The following is a 20,177-nucleotide window of genomic DNA, read 5'->3' on the forward strand; positions in this document are numbered from 1 at the left end:
TTGGTCCACGTTGCTAAGATTGAAAATCCTGAAACTGGCAACCGGCTCCATTTAAAAATAAAAAGTTTTGTCTTACAAAAAAATCAAAAGTCGTGTCTTACCAAAAAAAAGAAATAAAAAATCTCTAATCATTTTCAATAAAAGAGGTGTTTATCTTAATCCAAACTGGTATAGCAGGTTAGCAGGTAAAGGGTTTTAAGAAAATAATGACATGGACCAATAGTTAAGAGAGTGTTTAAGAGAGAGTGAGAGATGTTGTCCATAACCAAAAGTAACAATTTTTTCTTGAAAAACAACAATCATTTATTAAAAAGTAAAATATTTAATTTAAAATACACAAGTTTCAATACCAAATTACAATTTTAAACTTCTTACTATGCGAGAATTTGCACATGATACAAAAATCATTAAAAAAAATGTAATCTATGGATAACAACCAGGACCACCTTATCAAAAAATGATTGAGTGTTTTTTATTAGTGGGACGGCAGGAGAAAAAAACCAGGGCCAGTAAAACAATCAATCTACCTTGGTTTGACCAAAAAAATATTAAAAAAATGTTAATTAGTGCCATAGTCCTAGTTAAAGACTTTAAATGATAAATTTTTATGAAAGTTAGTGTAATTAAAAATTGAAAAATTTAATATTTTAAAAAAAGAAATTATTTAATTTAGAATGTTTAAAGAATGCTCCAAAGTAACACTCGTTATGAGGACCCAAAAATAAATCTACTACCTTCCAAGAAAGAAAGAAGAAGACAGAAAAGGTCAAATGCTATTCCTCTATAGCAAGCAATTGAATTGGGTGGCATTTAGTATGCACAGTACAAAAATTTGTGTACCATATACAAGTTTGAGAAAGTTATTTTTAACCATTGGATTAGAGAGGAACATTGATCTTTAAAATAGTCTGTGTACACTATATAATTCTCAGTTTGTCTTCAACGGCACCGATGGTCACCTCCGCCACTACAAACAAAGTTCATCTGAGAGAGTGAAAAAACAAGGTACACCACCACGACATTCCAGATCTAAATGTTGAAAATTTTAGATCTGTACAAAAAACACCACCACAACAATGAACTACACAACACTCCTCATTTTCTCAACCTCTTTGGTCCTCACAACCACCGACCCAAATAACCTCAAAATCCTCAGCTGTGTTGTTGTCTCTAATGGTGGACGAAATTTCTTAATCACCAAGACTAGTTAGAGAGGTTTTTTTTTAACTTCATGGGCGATTGTTCCAGTTGAGTTTGTAACTGAGGTACAAATTTGTAAACTTGCATAAAATAATTGAAACATGTCTCCCTTCTATCTTATCCCCTTGTTCTTAATAAAAAAATTCTAGATTTGGTTTTCAACTTGAACAATTTCATAAGAACTTGCAAAAAAGTTTCACTGTATATTTTCTCTTTGGAGTCTATCGACTTCACTTCACAATAAGATTAGTTGATTGCTCTGTTTTATTTGAAATGAAATTACTTGTCAAATTGTTTGGATTAAAGGAACTTAATCTTAAAAAAACCATTTGTATAAGGACAAGTTATTATGAGGTGAGGTTCCGTTGAATTTGGTGGTGGTGGTGAAAAGAGGGAGATGGTTGGAAGGTCAAAGGCAAAGTGAAAAAGATACAACATGGTTAGATTACAATAAGATCAATGTTCCTCTTTAATCTAATGGTTAAAAAAAACTTTTTCTAACTTGTGTATGGTGCACAAATTTGTGCAGTGTGCATGTTAAATGCCACCATTGAATTGTATAGGACTATTTTTTACCAAAGAAAGCGTGAGACTTGGAATAGCCGCAAACATTCTATTACACTTTTTGTGATGTTTATCTACTCTAGTAGTACTCTACAACAACAAACATTTCAACTTCCATAACTACTGTTAGTAATTTTTAATCATTTCACTGTTGTTGTTGTAAATGCAACTATTTATTTTCACTTCACTTTGACACAGTCACTCACTCTCTCAACAACTCATACCTTTCGATTTCTCCGGCCGGGAAAAATGGGCTTCGTGTTCGGAGTGGTGGTCGGAATAATAGTCGGCCTTGCCATCATTATCGCCTTTGTCCGCTCCGAAAATTCCCGCTCCGCCCGACGATCTCAACTCGCAACCACCATCGCCGCTTTTGCTCGAATGACCGTCGAAGATTCTAGAAAGCTTTTACCTTCTCAGTTTTATCCTTCCTGGGTTGTCTTCTCCAATAGACAAAAATTAACCTGGCTTAACTCTCATCTTACCAAGATCTGGCCCTATGTTAATGAAGTAACTACCTACCTTTATCCTCTTCTTTATCCTTTTTTTTTTGAATTATTTTTAATCTGAAGTTCGGCTTGATTCTTTTGATAGGCTGCTTCTGAGCTTATTAAGACATCGGCGGAACCGATCCTTGAAGAATACAGACCCATGGTTTTATCTGCTCTCAAATTTTCCAAGTTTACTCTTGGTACTGTTGCACCACAATTTACAGGTTTGTTCATTTCATTCCACATTTATTTATAGAGATTGATACTTTAAATAAATGTCGATGGATTCTGCTGTCTCTAAATCAAATGCTATCTTCAAATGTTAAGCTGATATTAGTGGCTACATTAATTCATTGCTTCTAGCTTTTATAGTATCTGTTAACACAGTGAACCGGAGGAGTTTGAACAAATCGTTGTGGCTATAGCGTTGTAAAATAGCGGAATTTAAACAAATCACCAATGTCAGCGATGCACTAATGACAACATTGACTCTGTTTGGTAAAAATATAGCGGATAGCGGATGACTTATAAGCTAGGTTAACTGACTGAATTTGTAGTGTTTTGTAAAATTAGCCCTTGAAGTAGCTTCTAAATATGAAATAACCTAAAAAACTGTGCATTTAATTAATATTTTTTTCAATTAAGATTGCAAGGGGTAAAATGGAGATAAACAGTGATAAGCTATAAGCTACTTGAATTAGCTTATTGAAAACCGCTTATAAGCTAAAATAAGCTATAAGCTTGTGTAAATTTGACACTTACCAAACAAGTGTTTTTTAATCATACGAGCTTATAAGCTATAAACCATAAGCTCAATTTTATCTCTTACCAAACAAACACATTGTGTATTGAATTGAAGTTTGATAGGATGATAATTATATGGTTATTTGTTGATTCCTAACTTTTGGCTTTCATTAAGCGAACTTGTGCAAAACATTAGCTCAAGTGGTTAGTAAGTATTGTGTAAGGGAGGTTTTTTTGTCATATTTGATAAGGTTAATGTATTTTGAGATGTAGCTTGTGCCACCAGGTTGTCTGTTACTCATTTTACTATTTTAAGATTGCTGTCTGAAGCTTCTAATTTGTTGATGTTCTTCTGTAGGGGTGTCTATAATTGAAGATGGAGGAGATGGTGTTACAATGGAGCTAGAAGTGCAGTGGGATGGTAACCCAAGTATTATACTTGATATTAAAACTCTGGTTGGTCTTGCACTGCCTGTGCAGGTAGTTTTCACACCATTTTTTACTGCCACTGCACATCTTGTTACTACTTTTTCCTAGTGGCTGTTTAGATGACTTCAAATGTTCTATTTTTTTCCCTCCAAAAACGTCTTCTATTTTCATTCAAACAAACTATTGTAAGCCCCAAATTCCTACAAAGCATCTAATTGAAGTTATAATCCATCAAATTGAATGAAACCGTTTTATTAGGTTTTATATATTATATTAAGGACACTCCATTGATTTGTGGATAGAGATACATTTAACTGATTGAAGGAGAGGTTCCCTTCCTTTGTCATGATTGTTAACATGCATAAAGCATTATAATTATGTTTTTGACTCTAATGTCATTTGATTCACCACATGTATTGTATATTGTTGGTTTTGTGTTCTTACGCTCTCACTTTCCATTTTTAGGTTAAAAATGTAGGATTTACAGGCGTCTTCAGGTTGATTTTTAAACCACTGGTTAACGAATTTCCCGGCTTTGGAGCTGTTTGCTATTCACTAAGGCAGAAGGTATGGTATATATTCTAAAAACCATTCATTTCCCGTTTGTTTTAGTGCACCAATATTAAGATTTCAATGAATTGGATCTATCTTTTTTTGTGTACAATGGAGCCAAACACCCTTTTTGTTTGATATATTTAATAATTTCAGAAAGTTTTAACTTACAGAAAAACCTGGACTTTACACTAAAAGTCATTGGTGGTGACATATCAACAATTCCTGGATTATACGATGCAATTGAGGTTTGAACTACAACTAGTTAATGATGTCCTTTTGCAGCTTTTCATGATTCTTTTGCTTACATCAACATCTATCCAAAGATTAATATGTCATCTTTATCATCAGAGTACATGGTGCTGTTTGATATCCCTCCAAATACATTGACGCAGAAACTTGTAACTTTAACTGAAAATTTGTTCATAGAATTGAAACCTGTTCTTGACTGAATTTTTAGAATTAAGGTCCATCTTTTCTCACCAAGTACCTTTACTACTAATGTAGAGAACAGAAGATGGACTTTGATCTTTTGTCAAAAAACAATCAAAAGTTACTTGTGCATTAGCTTTTTCTTAAACGAACTAAGGAAATATTTAGAATTATAAATGTAATTTTGAAATATAAACAATTTCATTTTATCATGACATCCCCCTCCCCTCGCGGTATCTTTTCCTGTCATTCCACTTTCTCCCTATCTTAATTTTAGCTTACAGAGCAAACCACTATTTTCCAAAAGTTCCTCGTTTATTAGCCTTTTTCTCAAATAAACTAAGGAAAGATTTAGAATTATACATGTGATTTTTGAAATATAAACATTTTTTTTTAATTACAACTCCTTCCTTGTCATTGAACTTAATCATCTTGCTATGCATTGAACCTTAGCTACATAGCAAGTGGAGTATTAATATGTTTTAATTTCCAAAATTGTATATTGCCACAATTGTGATATTGCATGAACAGAGTAGTTAGCTGTCTTATTATTATTCTTTCCATTATCTTCTTTTGTGATTCCTTTCTTCCCTTTTTCTCCTATTTGAAAATTTGTTAGGTGTTTGATTTCCTGATGTTTGTTAGTAATTTCGTCTGTAAAAAACAGGGGGCAATCCGGGATGCTGTTGAAGATTCTATTACTTGGCCTGTGAGAAAAATTGTACCCATCTTGCCTGGAGATTACAGGTAATAAATTAAATTTGCAAAGGATCACTCGTGCACACTTCAATGTGATCAATGTTGGTCCTTTTTCTCTGTTGTCATTGCTGGTCCTAAGGTTCTTGTTTTTCTGGAATATGTAAAAGCGAAAAATGATTATTTTCTCAAAATAAGTAATCCATATATGAACGTAGTCTGGTAATAACGTAAGTGGTAACCCCATTGAATTACAAATTAGATTCTTGAACTAGTTCCTTGATATATGTTATAGTTATACTAAAATAGTGAACCATAATACAAAAAACATGTAAAAATGCTAGACCGTGGGTGACCTATTGAAATATGCATCTCAATGTTGTTTATGTATGGTCTGCATGCCTAAGCCTGTTGACCAGTCAAATGTTGTAGTGCAGAGCTTGTGGCTGTATCAATCACGGTATCTTATTTGGTTGACTTATGTTGAAATTAGATGGTAAATTAAGAGTGATAAGGACTAATACTATATGAAGGATGTCATACAAAATAATAATATAAAGCTCACCAATCATTATTGATATTAATTCTAGACTCCCATTCTGATTAAGAATTGGATACCAGGAATTATAATGATTTTATGAGATGTTATCTAGATATTCCAACAAATTGTTTATCACTGGATTACTTTCACTATGATTTTGACTGGTTAAATCACAGATTTTCCCTTTTGAATCTTTCTTTATTTTCTTGTTCAGTGATTTGGAGTTGAAGCCTGTGGGGATATTAGAGGTCAAGCTTGTGCAAGCAAAGGAACTAACAAACAAGGATCTCATTGGAAAATCAGATCCATATGCTGTACTGTACATACGACCTTTACGCAACAGAACGAAAAAAAGCAAGACAATTGTAAGTTAGTTTCTTTTTCCTTGTTGTCTCTGTCTCTCACTCTCTCTTTCTCCAGCATTTTTGGCTCTCAATCCTAGAGGAAATAACTCTAATTTGTTTTCTTCCTCCAGAACAATGATTTGAATCCAATATGGAATGAACACTTCGAATTTATAGTTGAAGATGCGTCCACTCAGCACTTATTTGTTAAAGTGTATGATGATGAGGGGTTACAGTCATCGGAATTAATTGGATGTACTGACATAAAGCTTAGTGAACTTGAACCTGGCAAAGTAAAAGACGTGTGGTTGAAACTGGTTAAGGATTTGGAGATCCAAAGGGATAACAAGAACAGGGGGCAGGTAAGAAACCCTGTCTTACATATATGGCTTGCTAGATTAAAACTATAGATGGTCAGGAAGGTTCCTGGTTTAGGTAAGTTCTGTGAGTTTAGTGTGTACCTTTCTCATCCCCACTATAATGGGTTAGATAATGCAATCGGTTTAAAAGAATGACTAATGCCGAATAAATCTGAACTCCATACTCTTACGTTAATCGACATACATACATGCATGCATGCGTGTGTATACACACACACACACACATGGAAATACTCGAATATCAACTGATTGTCATGAACTCTGACAGCCTTTTCTTTAACTTTTATGATGTACACATTTGTGTGTACTTCTAAGTTGTTAGACTGTTGTGGTGTTCAGCTCCATGTTTGACATAGGTGCAGCATCGTTCTTGAATTTAGGGGCTTTATATTTCTTACTTCTACATTACTAGTCAATATGGATTTACATTCATTTCTTAGTTTGTAAACAATTGTCAAAAACACTTTCCGTTGTGCGTCTGACATAATAAATATATTTGTTTCTCTGTTAAATGTGTTTTGGTTAACTTATTTTATGCTCGAAATAACATTAGTTGAAATCTTACCAAGAGCTTTTGAAATGAAAAACAATTTCACCTAATAGTTAAGCAAAGTCAGACACGCTATAATTATTGCTCTTTCTGTTTAGGTACATTTAGAGCTTCTGTACTGTCCTTATGGCACAGAGAATAGCTTTACCAACCCGTTTGCACGGAACTACTCAATGACATCCTTGGAAAAGGTTCTTAAAGGTTCAACAAATGGAATAGATTCTAATGGAAATGAAAGCGACGCTGCACAGAGGAAAAAGGAGGTTATTATTAGAGGAGTCCTTTCTGTTACTGTGATATCAGCCGAAGACTTGCCTGCCGTGGATTTTATGGGGAAATCTGATCCTTTTGTTGTTCTTACATTGAAGAAAGCAGAAACAAAGAACAAAACCAGGGTAAGATTTTGATGGACCAAGAACCCCAGATAGCATTGACTTTATAACCATTTTGAATTAGAGATCAGCTTACAACTGTTATTGATGATGAACATTATTATCTGTGTTAGATCTTTTAGGGTATCTAAAATAAATATCACTTTCCAATTTTTGTGGCATTATTTATCAACATATTAACTTGACAGTGAAACTTTGTTAATTTCCCAGGTTGTGAACAACAGCTTGAATCCTGTTTGGAATCAAACATTTGACTTTGTTGTAGAGGATGGATTACATGATATGCTGCTTGTTGAAGTTTATGACCACGACACCTTTGGAAAGGTAATAAATTTTGCACCGTGTTGAATTAGTTACAAATATTGCATTTCATTATTACTTCCTCCGTTCCAAAATAACTTATCATTTTAGCATATAAAAAATGTTTCTAAAATAATTGACGTTTTGCTTTTTCAATGTGACATTATTTTTATTTTTTTCTAGTCACTATATTCGACCATACGTTTATGACAATGATTAACATCCAATAGTTAATAAGGACACTTTTGTAAAATTGCAACATTCTTTAACTTATTTCTAGTTTTTCCAATTCGTGCGAAAAAACCTAGGATGATTGATGACAGTTATTTGGAACAAAGGGAGTACATTGTATAGGCCCTAGTCCTTGATAGAAAAAAACATGGAGATCTGTTTGGTTCATGAAAAATGAAAAGTATCAATTTAGTACGTTCCATTTTTAGAAACAAATAGGTATCTGTTTTCTCAAGGACTGGTTTAGGTCTTTACTCATTTTCTCATAAAATGTTTTGATGACTTTAAGTCAATTGACAAGCTTAACTCTGAATACAAATTTAGGGGGAATTTGGAAAGGCATTATTTTGACTTATCTTCGCTTACATATTGATATATCCATAACCGGTTTTCAACTTATTTTCTTAAACTCCAAGATGATCTATTGTTATATGTCGTTTTCAGTATCTCCAGATTCCACCCTAGATCTCTATTGGATGGTAGAAACAGATTATAGATAGGCTTTGTACTATAAGCAAATGTGCACTTCTTGTATAGGTGCTTAATTAAATTGTATATTTCAAATGCTCCTAATTTAGTTCCGATTTCTTATTATGCGCATCAGGAATGGTTAGAAATCAATGGACGAGTCATTTTATGGCCCTATACGAGCGACTTAGATGGATTGGTGTAATTGTTTGTCATGTATATTCAACATTATTAAAGAAATATTATATTTAAACATATACTGCACCAAAGTGCAAATAAACTACATACAACTTTAGTCATGGGGGGATTCTTAAAAGTTTATAATTTTGTTCACTTGTTAAGTTCTCTTCGTAATTGTTGCAGGATTACATGGGCAGAGTGATATTGACGCTTACCAGGGCGATACTGGAAGGGGAATATAAAGAACGTTTTGAGCTAGATGGTGCAAAATCTGGCTTTTTGAATTTGCATCTCAAGTGGATGCCACAATCAATTTACCGTGATTCTTAAATTTTCCATTCTACCTTCTTGACACTTTATAGAGGATGCAGTTGTGGAAATATAGACCATGTTGTCACCTATTTGTGCATTTGTATCTTGATACACTTACAGCAAGCAATGTAAATTTTTGTATCATTGAACCTGGTAAAGACTTACAATTTCTATATTAGATTATCCTTTCCATTACCCTATGTATTTTTTAACATACTCAACCATAAGAGTTACTATTATAAAAAGTAATTATGCGTAACTTTTGATCAATTTAAGAAATTAAACAGAAAGTCTGTGTTTCAAAGTAAAATAATATAATAGAAAACATTTACAGCGTGATATCTTCAAGATGACTTTGTTAATGTGATAATTTTTTTTTACATCAAAAAAATAAGTGGGTTTTATTTACTCCAAGTCTAACTTAACGTTTTGTTGTCACTCGAGCAACAACAAAAATCATTCGAAATGCACACTTGCTATAGTTCATGTTCAAAAATAACTCTTCCTCATGTGCTTGTTAATAATCCAGAAAGTGCAGTACAATATGGATTCATTTTTTCGTCAAAAGTGGATACACCACCTACTTGATATAAAATCTAAAATAAAGCTGCAAATTATTCTCAAGCGCTGTTGACAGTTGAATCCAAAAGCATTAACCAGGACGAGTTTAAAAAAGTTAGTTTTATGATCTTCAACATTTTATTTTCTATTTCTCCTCCAGTCCAATATTTCCTAAAAATGTAATTACTATTTCGCTTGTTGCATGTGCATGATGCCACTTTCTTGAGGTTTTTATGTACAGAAGCATTTAATTGTTGCATTCCAGAAGATTGTAATGCCAAGTTTATTTTCCATTCGTCCTCATTTCCTAACTTCCTTCAAATAGAAAAGCAGTATTCAGTCATTATAAAAAATGAACATGTAACTTGGCCATCATTATCCTTAATAATAAAGAATATCTTGGTCTGAAACATTGATCTCGTACTACGAACATATATGTTCAATATTTATTAGCGCAAAAGGATACATAGATACAAACCAAGTACATAAAATCATTTCTCACAACCCGCGTTTCACTCACTCAGAGAACGCTATTGAGCAGCATGTATCAATCAGGAAGCACATTTTTATTCATTGCACATCGTCAAGTATGAGATTGCTTTGAATTCTTATTAAATGCTGACAACTTCATCAATAACTGTCAATAGAAAATGCTTCAGTTTTCTTCTTCTCCTATTGTTTCCCCTGCATAACCAGAATTCAACCATATTGAAATTATCCTTTGAATAAACATAGTCGCTAATTTACGATACACACAACAACTAACAAGAAATTGCATTATTAATTTAGTCCTCTAAAGCGAGTTATTCGCATTGGACTAAACAGTAAATAACCTCAACTGCTGGTTAAAAAAAAAAAAAACGATTGATATTACATGCACATAAATAATAAATCATGGATATGTTAGAATATTAACCATTGATTTTGTTAGGAATCCACATGTACAAATTCTGGACCTAACATATTTCCTCATTGATGGGTGAGATGTCATATGTGCGTTGATTCATATATCACTTAATAAATCATCGACAGCCAAAAAGGGCTTTCCTGCGAAGTGCAACCAATTATTTGTCAGGTTAGTGTTAACAATGTTCCATGCCTTCGCCAGTTTTAACTCTTACCACATAGTGACTACTTGAAAAGGGTTAACAACCTAAGGCTACAGACTGTAATCTACTTCAGATTGAAAGATTAAACACATGTATGACTAAGTAGATGTTACTCATGTTAGTACATATTTGCACAAGTTATATAGTACATACTAAAGCTGTACATACTATGCAGTACATAACTCATTGACTATTCTGATCCTTCCCGACCAACATATATTGCACGGCAGTTACTACAACATATTAGCAGTTATTTTCTTTGTGCTACACAAGCTCCATGTTTTGGATTTTTGAGGTTTAAGTCTTCTAATAATCTCCAAGAGAAGTTTTTTTATGTTATCGGCAGAGAAGCAATCCATATGTACAGAGAAAAATGTCATAAAAACCCACTGTCAACTGATACCGGAGTGTAGGCTTGACGATTTTAAACTCAATGACAATTTTCAATTATGTAATTCATCGCAACAGCCAAGCAAATAATGACAGATTTTTCACTGCTACTATCTATGGTAGCTAAGCCAAGAAAATAGAAGTGAAGTGAACCTACCAATACTGGTTATGCAATACGAATGAGTCGGTTGCCACTTTCTTGCCATCATCATTGCGGTTCCAGTGGTAGACAGCATGTGTTCTATTTTTATCTCCAACGTGGAGTGCCCATAGCTGGCTTCACGAAATGCAGAGTATTCTGGCTGAGGATCCCTAAACCTTCACGACCAATAACAGAATTAAAATGTGCAAAATATTTAATAATTCTAGAAGCAAGACTTTCTTGATTTTCACCATCTGTAACAGAATTAAGTTACCTAGAAGCAAGACCTTCTTGATTTCCTCCATCTCCGACCGTGATGTACACAGGTGCTGATTTGTCAGCTACAGGATACCGGTTACCAGTTGTTATGTTGTAATCTACATTGGAGAATCGATACTGAAAGCAGGACAGAAACATTGCACACATAAGAATCCACTACGGCATCACATGACTAAAGAATCATATTACATAATCTAGTAGCACCAAAATAGCATGCAATTCCATGTATTGTGCAGGAACCCAAAACATGAGCAGGGAATGAAAACCATACCGATCTTTCATAGGCATGAACATGGCCAGCAAAGATCACATCAACCTTGTACTTGATGAACCAGCTTTCGTAAACCACTCGCATGCTTTCACCTTCCATAAAGTGAGCTTCATTACTGTTGTAGAGCGGCACGTGCATGAGAACAATGAGCCAAGGTGTCTTTTCCCTATCAACCCGTGGCAGCTCATCTCTGAGCCATTTCCATTGTGGTGTGTACTTTACTGTTATGAAAGATCAATATATTGTAAAAGTGTTAAAAAGAAAGCAAACAACACTTTCAAAAGAAGACTAGATACACTTCAATAAAAGGTGGCACTTGACAAGCATATGTTATTGACTGTGACTTTTTCAATCAAAACAGAAATAGTTCTCAAACAATATCTATAATCTTTAGACCTACAAACATAAGAATGTACTTTCTTAAAGACAAACTAGCTACAGTCTAGCACTTGCTCCCCAAGGTAGAGAAGTAAATATCTTCACTTTAGCACTTTTGCTTGTATATGGGGAACTCTTCATTTATGTTTCTTTATTAGTAATCAATATTCAATAGGACGTCAAAGGCGAGTAACAAGTATTATACTCACCAACTAAAACATAAAAGTTAGAGCATACAAGCTTTTTTAAGCCAATGATATGCTAAGAACCTAGGGTGCATTTGTTTCAAGTTATATTTGTTTATTCCTGGGAATAAAATGATAGAAATATATATGCCTATGTTTGTTACAATTTCCTAAATTTTATCCCCGGGTATAAAATGTTCCTGGAATAGAAAAAATTTCCCAAAGAAAAGGGTGGGAATAAAGTTCCCATGGAGATGGGAATAAATTCATATGTAATTACCTATTATAATCCCTATTTTTATGGTTCCTAGGAATATTATAAAGTTAACCAAACATATTTTTTCTAAATACCTTGGAATAAAATTCCCATCTTTATATTCCAAGGAATGTTATTCCTAGGAATAAATTTGGTAAACTTGAAACAAACACACCCAAGTTTATGTAAAAGAATATAATTGTCAACCAACATGTAAGAAATATTAATATTTAGATAAAGAGCAGATTAGTTACCAAATGGAGAATAGCTGGATAACACAATTATATGAGCAGATGCACGCCTGATTGCATACCAAAGGGGGCTGGTACTCTTGGACGCCAAATAAGGAGTAGTATATCGTTGAAGATAGGACTTGAAAGGAACAACTTCTCCCTGATCAAGCAGATTTATATCAGAATATTAAAGCTAAGTGTGTAACCTATAATAGAAAGGGTGTGAAGTTTTCAACACGGGCAACATGAGATAATTGAAGTTTTATACTAAAAGAAACTTCACAAAGGTCAAGTTAATACAACAAATCCGATGAACATTTACTTCAGCATAACATATGAAGCGGGGCTCAAATGTAAGCTGCCTGCTAACAAAATTCCAATGGAATGAAAACGGTTTTCTACAAAACTACAGGAATAGAAAGGATGCATAAACTGAGACATAAAAGTATGCTGTCATGTGCAATGGTCATGCATAATACAGAGAAAAGGAAAAAACTAGTCCAGACATAGTAGTTATAAGAAGAAACATATGTACATGTCTCTCATACTTTCCAATGCCAAAAATGTGAATACTGAAACTGTGGCAGCGATTTAATATTTTACTGGCCCAGAAAATAAATAAATACACAAAAAACTTCTTTAGTGCTCTACCATGTAGGGAAAGTACTCTATTTCATGATTTCCTGTATTCCATATCCATGGCTGATACGCTGTACTCCTTTCAACAAATCGAGCCCATGTATCCCACCGCAAACCAACATCAGTGTACTGATACCTATCAGCATAAGAAAGATCTCCAACAAATAGAACAGTTTGAGCTTCACTCTCTATATAGTGCTCAAGAGTGGAAAGCGAATTAAATGTTTGTCCCAGATCACCTGAAATGTAGATACTAGATACAATTATTCATTTTGGAGAACCACATCATTAAAATCATGAGACATCAAAGCAAAAAGAAATCCTCATAGGCAATACTTTATGTAGTAGAAATAGAAAGAGTCTGCAATTAACGATGAAAAAGATTATGCAGGGAAACAGACAACTTACCAATGATCCCAAATTCGTAGGTGGCATCTGGTCCAACTTTAGGAGGTGTTTCAAACCAAAATTCTCGAGAAGAATCACCACTTCCAATTCTGTAGTAGTATTTAGTACTATGCTGAAATGTAGAAATAATTGAATCAAGTGAATAAATACATTCAACACAAAGAAAAATGCGAACGGTATACATGAGTGATCATTCGAAAAACAAAAACATATGTTATTCTGTTAGTTAGACTCCACTTTTGAAATTATTTCACTTTTGACATTGCAAAAATAATACCAGTGATGATAATTCTACTCTCCTTATCTGAAACAATTACCTCAAGTCCTTCAACAAGACAATGATGAATGTAACCAGACTTGTATTCCCCGAAAGTGTAATTTGAAACCGTGCCTTGTGCAGTAGATTGAAATTTATTCTCTGATGTGCCAAATTGTACATGACTGGACCCTGGTTCATCTGGGGTCACCCATGAGATGATTACTGCTTTTCCATCATAATCACCTTGTGTGATATGCACCTACAATGGAAATAAACAACACATCAGATATGAGTTCATGACACTAATGTGATGAAATCTTGGTCAAGTATGCTGTCTCTAGTTTTTTTTTTTTTTTTTGAAAGATGTATGCTGTCTCTAGTTAAAATATAAAATTTGAGAGATGAAGCATAGGATCCTGATGAATGAAAGATTGATTGATCAATAAAATATTGGAGAAATAAATACATACTTGTTGAGGTGCATTGTGACCCTTAGGAACTGCAAATGCTGGATGATTAAGTGGAATATCAACGGATGGAAACTCGGATCTAACAAAAGAACTAGTGATCCCTGCATACACATCTCTGCTGAAGAACACGAAGGAAGCGAGAACAACAAGATGAAGTAACAAACTCTGCATCTTTGTATTTCCTTCAATCAACTACCTGCATCAAAGTAATAAGTAATAACCATTACGATACATGTTGAAGTAATGAATTCATATAATAATAAAAAATGGATCCATTTGATTTTCAGATGGTTAAGATTTTCAATTAAGCAAATCAATTCGGGCAATGGAGAGAGAGAGAGAGAGTGTGTTACCGTGAATTGAAGCATTTGCAGAAAGGAATGGAAGCGTTGATTATAAGAGAAGAAGAACGAAGTTGTTGGTATTATGGTTATTGGATCGGACACGTGTCTCTATCCTATTCGTCTAAACTCTCCCGCTTACTATGTCGCCTTCTGTCTGTTATCGGTTGCATTGATTAATGGTCCGGAATGGGGAGTAAAAGTATGTTTTCTTTTTCAGGTTCATTTAATAATGCTTATCCACTTTTCATATCATTAGTATTTTTCTATTTTCATACTACAAATTTTTAAATACTATTTTTACAAAAAATCAAGTCATATGATAAGATAACATTTTTTTATTATATATATCAGTGTAGAATTATATTATGCCAATAATATATATCATTTATAAAAATGATGTAGAGAAAAATTATCGAGCAAGAGTATTTTTTTATATAAATATTTAAGTATGCCCATAATTCTATCTATCTTTCACATTTGGATTTTTATTTATTTTTTCCTAATTTTTTTTCTCTTGTATCTTACCTTCCTCATTTTCATTAAACAGTATCTTAAATGCTGCAGTGGAGAAAGGTTTAGGCAAGAATGATTTAATGAAAGAGTGACCTTTTTGATCTAGAAGGAGTCTTACAACACCAACTTGAACCTTATCTCTGAAAATATAAGTAAATTTAAGAGCCATTGAAGCTCACAAGTAAAATATAACCATAGTTCTTGTGCTAGCAACTTAGAAAATTGTCACCTATACAAGTTCAATATTCAGCTTCACTGGACGTTCTTGACACAATGGTTTACTTATTAGTTTTCCGAGAAATGAGTGATGAACCTAAGAAGAAACGTGTTTGAAACTGGCCTTATATCCAGACACCATTCCCAATCAACACCTAAGAACCCCATAAACGGTGAGTTGGGGAAAAAATAGACCGCGTGTTGGACATTGTTTGAGATACATAAGTACATGAAATGTTGTCTTGAAGTGCACTTATGTGGGATGAGTTCGGAACTGACTCAATTGTTGCACAATTTATGTGATGTCAGGTTTGTAGTTTTGAGATATAATTAAGACCTATTAACCTTTTATAGGATATCAATGGAAGGGGGATTGTCATCTTGGTGTAGTTTAATAGAAGGACCAAATTGTGTACCAACAGGTTTGCAACCTAAATGCTCATGATATGTCAACAAATCAACAGAATATTTGCTTTGGCACAATAAGATTCCCTTTTGTGTTCTTGTTACCTCCAATCCCAAAAAGTACTTCAATGAGCCAATGTCTTTAATTTTGAAAGATAACATCCATAATGGCTTTGATATGTGCAAATTCATTCAAAGAATTACCATCTTGAATTACATCATCAACATACATTTACAGTGTTGCGTATATCCTTGAACTATAAGAGGTGAAGTCAATTTCTCATACCATTTTGCTAGCTTATTAAGCCCATAAAATGGTTGCAATAACTTGCAAACCGGATTATATTTATAGCATGACACTTGATCGTACCCGACCGAAGGTGACCGTCGGTGCCTGCGGATGCGGTGGTTGCTACGGTGGTAGAATGTGTTGGAATGCTTGTTGGAGCGGATGGGGTGTGTACTGCAGCACTCCGACGCTCAAGTCGATAGAGATTCGGAGAGTGAGGGTTTTTGAGGGGGAAAGAGTTCTACCTTGGGGACCGCATTGAGTCCCCTATTTATAGAGGTGGAGGACCGCAGAGCCGTTGTGGTGGCACACCCGGTCCCGGCGGTTACGAAATCGTGGGAAGTGTAACCGCCGGGGAGTTTATTGCGGGAACGTGCGGAATGTGCAAAGAGACGTTGGAGTTCTTTTGAACCGGTCTCGTTTGCTTCGTGCACCCCCTCGCGGGGAGGAGGTATGTTGCGAGCAATGTTGCCAAACGTGGAGTTTGGGCTTTGGAAGATATTGGGCCTAAGTTAATGGGCCAAAGATCTGGGTTGGTCCGTAACAATAGCCCCCCAAGTCGTCGTTGCTCTTGACTAAGAGTGATGACTTAAGTGCGGGCATCCTGATCATTGGCGACCGACCGCTTGGAGGATATTATCTTGTCGAGCATCTTTCCCGTTGAAGGGTAAAGAGAGTCTTGCTCGCCGGACACAGGAGACTTTTTGATTCGGAGCGTAGTTTGCGTGGGCGGTCCCGAGCGTTTGTAGGGTAAGACGAGCGGACTCGTTCTTCCCTAGCCCCGTTCGCCTTGTGTTTGAATGAGTTTGCCAGTTTGATGAGTCGTGCTCGGCATCCCGATGTTCGGAACGGAGGATTGGACGGAAAGATTCCCTCACTAGAGAGTTTGGTCGAATGTCATTCCGCAATTAATGCTCCCGTTTCGAGGGAAAAATTGAAGAGACATGACCTTTGGTTTCTATATGACACGTGTAAAGGCTATTGTAGTACTTGAGTACCTATAGTCCGTAGAGTGTTCTCGACTTGTGTTTCCGAGGTGTCATCATAACCGTTGATTCAATCCGACGTTCCATGGATTGATCGGATCTAGACCATAGGAATGCTACGGGGAAGTAGAGTCGTATGTGAAGGGTTGTATTGGATAGAAAGTCGCGACTTTTGAGTGGTTTATGAGACGAGTATAAATAGCCCAAATGTTGTTTGGAATATCACTTCGTTTCATTTTCTCGGAAAGTTAGAAGTTTTCTCCGAGTTTCTCAAAGGCGAAATCTTTCCGGTCTTTCATCTTTCTACTTCAAGTCCAAACCATCCATCGTAACGAGGTAACATTCCGATGACTTCACCTTTTTATTTCGGCGCTTGTGGCTCCTTTAGTTTCGTTCTCTTTTAAAAACCGTAGGAATGCGTGTTCCTATGGCGAAAAGTGTTTTTGACTCGGTGGTTACCGTCATGGTTTACGGTGCTTTCCACCGTGCATCGAAAGACTTTTGAAAGTATTTATTGTACGTTTTCTATTAGTGTTTAGAAGAACATTGGCGACGGGCTTAGGCTTCGTCTATAAGCCTTTGGGATGTTCGCGGGATTTGATCTCCCCGACGCGTGAGTTGGACTCGTCGTCCTTATTGTTTTCTAGTGGTAGTGTCTTGATCCCTTCCTTGTCGTGGAAGACCGATGGGTGAAGGAAGGGTGGATCCGAATGTTGGATTCACTTTTTCCCTTGCTTTTTCAAGTTTTTCATGGCAAACGAGGGAGTCGGCTGCGTCTGTCGCTTCATGGCTCTAATAGGAGCCTTTAGAAACAGAGTCCGTGTTTGCTACCAATGGCGTGGGTGAAGCCCCTTTTGATTCTATCGGAGAAGTGGGGGATTGGGAGCCGGTTCTCGCCGAGCACATCGACGGGGGTGTGTTCGAAATATGAAAACTATGTCTTTCCCATGTATGAAGTGGTTTTCAAAGACATGGGTTTTCGGCTCCCTTTCTCCAACTTCCGGCGAGAGATGCTTCGTTGGACCAAACCGTCACCCACCCGGATCCATCCGACTCTTATGCTTTCATGAGGGCCTTCGAGTTGTTGTGTGATTACCTTTGTATCCCTACTTCTAAAAATGTCTCCTTCTCCTTCTTCACCGTGCAACGGGGCGCGGATTGGGTTTCCTTTCGCCGGACCCGGAAGGTGTTTGAGATATTCGGCCGGGAAGGTTCGGAGCTTTAAGGAACGCTTCTTTTGGTTCGGCCGAAAAGTGTGGTTGCTCTAGATAACCTCTTGGAGGTCGCGAAGGACGACGTTCAAGAGCGTCATCCTTTCTTCCATTTATCTTGGTCTCGAGACCATTTTGCTTACGAGCCGAGAGACTTCGGCCGAACCATTGCCAACCTCACCGATGAAGAGAAAAACTTGCGTCAACAACTTTGGGCCTTCGTCCGGTCTCTCCCGCAGAGGGCTAAGGCCGATAAATGGAGGAACCACTGTGATGAGTGCGGACGGGACCCCGCAACGTGAGTCCCGCCTCATCAATACTTATTATTTGTTGACTTCGAGGATTTTGGAGCCCTGCCTTGGTAGTTTTCTTTTCTTCTCGTCTTTCGAGCTTGCTTTGCCGCTTTTACGGTTTCGTTTCCCTTAACCGACCAAATTTCCCTTATCTTTGTGTTGCGGGAAAAATGAAAGATTTAGGGGCTCTTGTGAACGCGGCGAGCAAGAAAATCTCCGTCAAGAAGAAGCGCAAGAATGTTCGGTCCACGGAGCACCTTATAGGCCGGTTTAGGCCCCGACTCAACCTCTCGGGTCCCGTGGTGGACTTGGAAGGTGAGGAGCCTTCGAGGAGTTGGGGCGGGATTCCGCGAAGAGGCAGAAGGTGAGGGTGCCCTACGAGGACCCAATCACGCCGATCGTGGCCGTTCCCGTCCGTTCGAAAGAGGGGACTTCCTCCGGCTTCCAAAAGTATGGTCCGAGCCGGAGCCGCGCGGCCCCTAGTCGACCCTTTTCTTGGATGACCCCGAGCCGAAGATCATTCGGGACACTGGGTCTAGCTGGCGGAGTAAGGCGATGGCTCGATGGGGTCATTGCTACAATGAAGGCTTTGGTGGTCGCCGCCGCCACGAACAACGCTTCGCCGGAGAGTGAAGTTCGGGTCGATGCTTTGGTACGGGAGAATGATGCTTTGACCGCCAAGGTTCTTTGCTCTTGAGGAGGATCAACGGAGCAAGAGGTTTGTCGGCCGAAGAGCGTATTTGTCAACCGGCTTCTTTGAAGGAGCGGTTATTTGGGGCTCGAGCTGCTCTTGAGCAAGCAATTGACTCCTCTCGGAAGGCGGGTGAGGAGAAGACGTCTTTGGAGGAGGCTCGAAGTAGGCGAGACCTCCCCGGAGAGGATGAGGCGAAAACCTTGCTGTCTGCGGTGTCTTGGCCTTGTGGACGGGATTGGTGAGTGGAAGGAAGCTTGGTGGACGCCGTCAAGCTTGGTTTTGATCGCGCGGTGGCTCGAGTGAAGGTGGTGAACCCGGGCATCGAGCCGAACGTCGAAGGAATTCATCCCCTCGGTGAAGTGGAAGATGGGGTGATCACGCCTCCCCCGATCCCGAGGAAGATAATGGGCATGTTGATGAAGCCCGGGCCGGATGAGGCCTTGTAATTCTTTTTTCTTCAACAACCAAATTTGTAATGACATTGTGCGCCCTTAGTGGATTTAGCACCTTTATAATATGATTGTATTATTCTCAATTACACTTGTTCTGAAATGTATGATTTACTTTCAAGTATAATGTTTTGAATTTGAATGCTCGTTGTGTGAGGCTTTTTAATGTTGTTTGAAGTATTTGTTGAGAGCGAATTATCTATCTTGTGTGTTTGACGGTACCGCAATAATTCGTACGCCCTTAACTTGTTCAACTTTGTATTTGTTGTTCGCTTCGAAGTGCGGAGCTCCTAAGCCAAAGTGTGTTTTTCTTTGTGGTGGGATGGACTACCCCCGCGGTCATTATTTCGACGAAGGGATTTAATGACCGGAGAGTTTAGCATGCCCGCCT

At 36.9% G+C, this 20,177-nt stretch overlaps 3 protein-coding genes across 3 annotated transcripts; 2 read left to right on the forward strand and 1 right to left on the reverse strand.

Annotated features, from left to right (window-relative positions):
- The first annotated feature begins 1,974 nt into the window (after window positions 1-1,974).
- Window positions 1,975-9,001, forward strand: NTMC2T2.1 (Calcium-dependent lipid-binding (CaLB domain) family protein). The gene is made up of 11 exons (XM_085735211.1): window positions 1,975-2,274; window positions 2,359-2,479; window positions 3,358-3,479; window positions 3,894-3,995; window positions 4,154-4,228; window positions 5,080-5,159; window positions 5,864-6,014; window positions 6,125-6,355; window positions 7,022-7,318; window positions 7,526-7,639; window positions 8,678-9,001. Exons 1-11 carry the CDS (start codon window positions 2,014-2,016, stop codon window positions 8,822-8,824), a joined length of 1,701 nt encoding a protein of 566 aa, XP_085591337.1. The 5' UTR covers window positions 1,975-2,013; the 3' UTR covers window positions 8,825-9,001.
- A 719-nt stretch (window positions 9,002-9,720) lies between these two features.
- Window positions 9,721-14,925, reverse strand: PAP26 (purple acid phosphatase 26). The gene is given in 11 exon segments (XM_085735212.1): window positions 9,721-10,051; window positions 11,024-11,117; window positions 11,120-11,184; window positions 11,283-11,404; window positions 11,559-11,779; window positions 12,632-12,770; window positions 13,262-13,488; window positions 13,658-13,769; window positions 13,975-14,175; window positions 14,387-14,582; window positions 14,740-14,925. Coding segments are annotated over 10 exon segments (1,425 nt in total). The 5' UTR covers window positions 14,558-14,582; window positions 14,740-14,925; the 3' UTR covers window positions 9,721-9,978.
- Window positions 14,926-18,813: 3,888 nt separating this feature from the next.
- LOC146902315 (uncharacterized) lies at window positions 18,814-19,579 on the forward strand. The gene is made up of 2 exons (XM_085737129.1): window positions 18,814-19,007; window positions 19,345-19,579. Exons 1-2 carry the CDS (start codon window positions 18,814-18,816, stop codon window positions 19,577-19,579), a joined length of 429 nt encoding a protein of 142 aa, XP_085593255.1.
- The last annotated feature ends 598 nt before the right edge of the window (window positions 19,580-20,177 follow it).

Source organism: Medicago sativa, chromosome 8 (genome assembly GCF_051527215.1).
Source record: "Medicago sativa cultivar Bolivia chromosome 8, Bolivia_mono, whole genome shotgun sequence".
NCBI classification, from domain to species: Eukaryota; Viridiplantae; Streptophyta; class Magnoliopsida; order Fabales; family Fabaceae; genus Medicago; species Medicago sativa.